Raw genomic sequence first — 5,594 nt, 5'->3', positions numbered from 1 at the left:
AAATAGAACTGTGAAGACTTGTGTGTGTGTGTGTGTGTGTGTGTGTGTGTGTGTGCAGAAGTGGCGGTGTGTGGAGGACGCCACAGGGAAGCTTCGGCTCTTCAAGTGCAAGTACGAAGGAGGCGGGGCTAAGGGCCTTCAGAGGGGCGTGGCCGGCCATCAGCGTCCACTCAGCGTCAAGTCTCAGCTGTACCGTCGCCACGCCGACGCCTGCAACTGCGACCTCCGGCCTCTGAACTCGAGACCCTCCAGCATGAGGCCGTTCAACAAGAAGTCTTTCTTCTCCAAGAAGAGTGAGTCAGTTAGGGTTGTGCGTGTTGTTAGTGTTGTTAGTGTTGTTAGAGTTAGGGTTGTTCGTGTTGTTAGGGTTGTTAGTGTTGTTAGTGTTGTTAGTGTTGTTTGTGTTGTTATTGTTGTTAGTGTTGTTTGGGTTGTTAGTGTTGTTAGTGTTGTTTGGGTTGTTAGTGTTGTTTGGGTTGTTTGTGTTGTTAGTGTTGTTAGGGTTGTTAGTGTTGTTAGTGTTGTTAGTGTTGTTAGTGTTATTTGGGTTGTTAGTGTTGTTAGTGTTGTTTGGGTTGTTAGTGTTGTTTGGGTTGTTAGTGTTGTTTGGGTTGTTTGTGTTGTTAGTGTTTTTTGGGTTGTTAGTGTTGTTAGTGTTGTTAGTGTTTTTTGGGTTGTTAGTGTTGTTTGGGTTGTTTGTGTTGTTAGTGTTTTTTGGGTTGTTAGTGTTGTTAGTGTTGTTAGTGTTTTTGGGGTTGTTAGTGTTGTTAGTGTTGTTAGTGTTAGGGTTGTTAGTGTTGTTAGGGTTGTTAGTGTTGTTAGTGTTGTTTGGGTTGTTAGTGTTGTTAGTGTTAGGGTTGTTAGTGTTGTTTGGGTTGTTAGTGTTGTTAGTGTTGTTAGTGTTAGGGTTGTTAGTGTTGTTAGGGTTGTTAGTGTTGTTAGTGTTTTTGGGGTTGTTAGTGTTGTTAGTGTTGTTAGTGTTTTTTGGGTTGTTAGGGTTGTTAGTGTTGTTAGGGTTGTTAGTGTTGTTAGTGTTTTTTGGGTTGTTAGTGTTGTTATCAGATTCAAGTTCTCCACATTGTAAAGAAATATATATTTAATTGGTTGTTTGTTATCAGATTTAAGCTTTTCTGCTGGACTGGTTTCAAGCAGCTCACCCGGGTTCCTGACCTGGTGCTGACCTCTAGTGTCGGAGAGGGGAACTGCAGCTCCTCTCCGAATCCTAACCCTGATCCGCACTGCCTCCTTTTTCTTTTTTACTTTCCAAGGAAAGGCCACTGAGGGAAGGTTCCTCACAATGATGTAACGCTTTGTTTCTGTGTCAGAGCTCAAAGCCCTGAAGAGTTACTCCAGGAACCGGTACAGCCGCTCCGCTTCCACGGCGAACAGCTACCCCGTCGACCACAGCTCGCTGGATGGAACCAACTGGGCTCAGCCAATCAGAAACGAGTCTGAGGACGAGTTCAGCGGGATGGGAGGAGTTCCCAACGGCGTGGCCCCGCCCAACTCCCACAAGGTCACGCACAGGTGAGTCGAGGAAAAGTGTGAAAGACACAAAATAACGGTCGGTTTTCATTACAATGTGTTTCTTCTTGTTTACTCCAGATGTTCCACTGTTTCTTCTTGTTTACTCCAGATGTTCCACTGTTTCTTCTTGTTTACTCCAGATGTTCCACTGTGTTCTTCTTTACTCCAGATGTTCCACTGTGTTCTTGTTTACTCCAGATGTTCCACTGTTTCTTCTTGTTTACTCCAGATGTTCCACTGTGTTCTTGTTTACTCCAGATGTTCCATTCTCCCCAACGCCTCCGTCCAGTGTGAGACTGGAGTGTATGAGTCTCTGCAGGCCTGGAAGGACCACAAGCTGCACATCGACCATGAGGTAACTCACCCAGTACTGCAGGAAAGTACTAGTACTACACAGGGGAATACTCTGTTACTTCAGGGAAAGTACTAGTACTACACAGGGAATACTCTGCTATAGTAAAAGTAGTGATAACATTGACACTATTAGCTTTATCCCTGACCGATTAACATGACTTATTTAATTACAAACATCATTATTACATTATTACCAACACTATTGAAATTCTAAACATTGTAACTAATGCATTAACATTGTTACCGTTATAAATCAAACTTTAACATTGTTAACATTATAACTAATGCATAACAACGGGCACTCGGTAGAGCGCATACCTTCGCATATCACAAGATTGGGCATTGAATTATGAACATTTTGGCATTAGTTGCATGCCAATTGGATAGAAATTGACCGCGCTATGGTAAAAAGAAGATTTTGACCTTTTCATGACCTTGACCTTTGACCCGATCGATCCCAAAATCTAATCAAATGGTCCCCGGATAATAACCAATCATCCCACCAAATTTCATGCGATTCAAGAAGATGTTGACCTTTTCATGACCTTAACCTTGACATTTGACCCGATCAATCCTAAAATCTAATCAAATGGTCCCCGGATAATAACCAATCATCCCACCAAATTTCATGTGATTCGGTTTAATACTTTTTGAGTTATGCGAGTAACACGCATACAAATAAATAAATACACGGCGATCAAAACATAACCTTCCGCATTTTCAATGCGAAGGTAATACGAAACATTATAAGTCATTAGTTATAATCTTTATCATTTCAATAGTTTTTATAACTCATACATTAACATAAATATAGTTGTTGGTGTTGTTGTTGGTATGTTTACTTTTAACATTTTTATCAAGAGATAAGTCAAAGTATAAGAATTAACATTTGTCGACAATCAAAAGGGAAAAAGTTCATAGTTTCTGTTTTTTAAAGATGAAATAAAATAGTTTAAATACTTTTCTATCAATCAACTTAATTGATTCATGATTCATCACTTACAAATGAGTCCGTTAATAACTGAGTAACAGAACATGACATTGAATAATATTTATGTTCATCACATGTTAGTCAGATAACTGAGCTGCAGTACAAAGTACACAGTACACAAACATCACACACTTTATGTACAAATACTCTCTTCCTGTCAGATTGAGACGCTGCAGACGAAGATCAAGAACCTGAGGGAGGTCAGAGGTCACCTGAAAAAGGCCCGCCCCCTGGAGTGTGACTGTAATAAATACCTGTCAGTGGGACACACACACACACGCACACACACGCACACACACACACACACACACACACACACACACACACACACACCAGAGCAGTGTGGTAACGTGTATGTTTTATAGGTTTAAGTCCAAGCTGAAGAGTAGGCTGAGGTACAGAGCAGGTGGAGGACACCCCTTCAGGTACTGAGAGGCCCGGCTGGACCCGGTCCGTCCCGGTCCGGCTCGGTGATGTGTGTTAGTAAAGAATAGAAGACGTCACTTCATGTCAACTTCTGAGATGTAGTACAGTATAAAGTACTACAAGTACCTCTGAGAGGTAGTACAGTATAAAGTACTACAAGTACCTCTGAGAGGTAGTACAGTATAAAGTACTACGTTTACCTCTGAGAGGTAGTACAGTATAAAGTACTACGTTTACCTCTGAGAGGTAGTACAGTATAAAGTACTACATGTACCTCTGAGAGGTAGTACAGTATAAAGTACTACGTTTACCTCTGAGAGGTAGTACAGTATAAAGTACTACATGTACCTCTGATGTAGTACAGTATAAAGTACTACATGTACCTCTGAGGTAGTACAGTATAAAGTACTACATTTACCTCTGAGAGGTAGTACAGTATAAAGTACTACGTTTACCTCTGAGAGGTAGTACAGTGTAAAGTTCTTAAATGGCCATAATGTGAGATTGGGAGCATTTTGGTTGACTCTTAACAGCTCTCAACATGGCGGCTGCGGCCAGCAGCTAACAGTGATACTTCAGAACAAATGTGTGTGTGTTTGTGTGTGTGTGTGTGTGTGTGGGTTTAACGTGTGTTTTATTTGTGTGTGCGCAGGAAGGGCGGGGCTAAGGACAAGAAGGCGTGGCTTCTGAAGGAGCAGAAGAGGAGTAAGAAGATGAGGAAGATAATCAAGAGGATCAGAAACAACGACACATGTTCGATGCCCGGACTCACCTGCTTCACCCACGACAACCAGCACTGGCACACTGCGCCCTACTGGACATGTAGGACACACACACACACATGCACACACACTCACACACACACACACTCACACACACATGCACACACACACACACACACACACACATACGCACTCTTCTACATTGTAAGACAAATATCGGTATTATGAAATTGTACTGGACGGTATTTAATGCTACGTTCACACAAAAAACGAAACAATAACGCCTGAGTTTTGCCGTGTTCACACCATAAACGTTGCGACGCTCGGCGAGGGGCGGGGCTTATCTCCGTGGCTTGCCTCCGTAGAAACCGTTATCATCGCCTTCATCCACCATGAAGAACTAACTGCTAGTTCTGCTTCATACGTGTTGAGGACGTCCTACAAACGTCTGAACATCCACTGCCCTCGTGTTTGGGTTCATAACATTAATATAAATATAAATATATATATATATATATTTTGCGAAATTGCGACATTATCGCCTCAAGGATGAAATATTTCCGCCCAAAATGCCTCAAACGCGCCACCCGGAAAAATGTTGCGTCTCTCGCAACCGCACGCGTCTGTAGGTTGACTTTGCTCATGGGATCTCGTCGCGTCGCTTTCGGTGTGAACAAGGCATAACTGTGTGTGTGTGTGTGTGTGTGTGTGTGTGTGTGTGTGTGTCAGTGGGTTCGTTCTGCGCCTGCACCAGCGCCAACAACAACACGTACTGGTGTCTAAGGACGATCAACGAGACTCACAACTTCCTGTTCTGTGAGTTTGCAACCGGCTTCCTGGAGTTCTTTGACCTGAACACAGACCCATACCAGGTACACACACACACACACACACACACACCAGGTACACACATACACACCAGGTACACACGCAGATACACACACACACACAAATACACACCAGGTACACACTCACACACACACCAGGTACACACACACACACACACACCAGGTACAGTAGGTCTATGGTAGGACAAGTAAATTCATCCTAGGTAATATGGTACTACAAGCTCTCTAGTGGGGTAATAATACTACAAGCTCTCTAGTGGGTAATATGGTACTACAAGCTCTCTAGTGGGTAACATGGTACTACAAGCTCTCTAGTGGGTAATATGGTACTACAAGCTCTCTAGTGGGTAATATGGTACTACAAGCTCTCTAGTGGGGTAACATGGTACTACAAGCTCTCTAGTGGTGTAACATGGTACTACAAGCTCTCTAGTGGGGTAACATGGTACTACAAGCTCTCTAGTGGGGTAATATGGTACTACAAGCTCTCTAGTGGTGTAACATGGTACTACAAGCTCTCTAGTGGTGTAACATGGTACTACAAGCTCTCTAGTGGTGTAATATGGTACTACAAGCTCTCTAGTGGGGTAATATGGTACTACAAGCTCTCTAGTGGGGTAACATGGTACTACAAGCTCTCTAGTGGGGTAACATGGTACTACAAGCTCTCTAGTGGGGTAATATGGTACTACAAGCTCTCTAGTGGGGTAATATGGTACTACAAGC

General features: G+C 42.9%; 1 protein-coding gene across 1 annotated transcript in view; it reads left to right on the top strand.

Moving 5' to 3' along the window:
• The first annotated feature begins 1,331 nt into the window (after positions 1-1,331).
• Positions 1,332-5,594, top strand: part of LOC130199612 (extracellular sulfatase Sulf-2-like) — an 11,554-nt gene continuing 7,291 nt past the window's right edge. The window contains exons 1-4 of the mRNA XM_056423280.1: positions 1,332-1,527; positions 1,786-1,882; positions 3,951-4,120; positions 4,750-4,892. Of these exons, the coding sequence (XP_056279255.1) occupies positions 1,416-1,527; positions 1,786-1,882; positions 3,951-4,120; positions 4,750-4,892 (522 nt within the window). The 5' untranslated portion in view covers positions 1,332-1,415. The remainder of the gene's footprint in view (positions 1,528-1,785; positions 1,883-3,950; positions 4,121-4,749; positions 4,893-5,594) is intronic.

Source organism: Pseudoliparis swirei, chromosome 9 (genome assembly GCF_029220125.1).
Source record: "Pseudoliparis swirei isolate HS2019 ecotype Mariana Trench chromosome 9, NWPU_hadal_v1, whole genome shotgun sequence".
NCBI lineage: Eukaryota > Metazoa > Chordata > Actinopteri > Perciformes > Liparidae > Pseudoliparis > Pseudoliparis swirei.
This window is presented reverse-complemented; position numbering and strand designations above follow the sequence as displayed.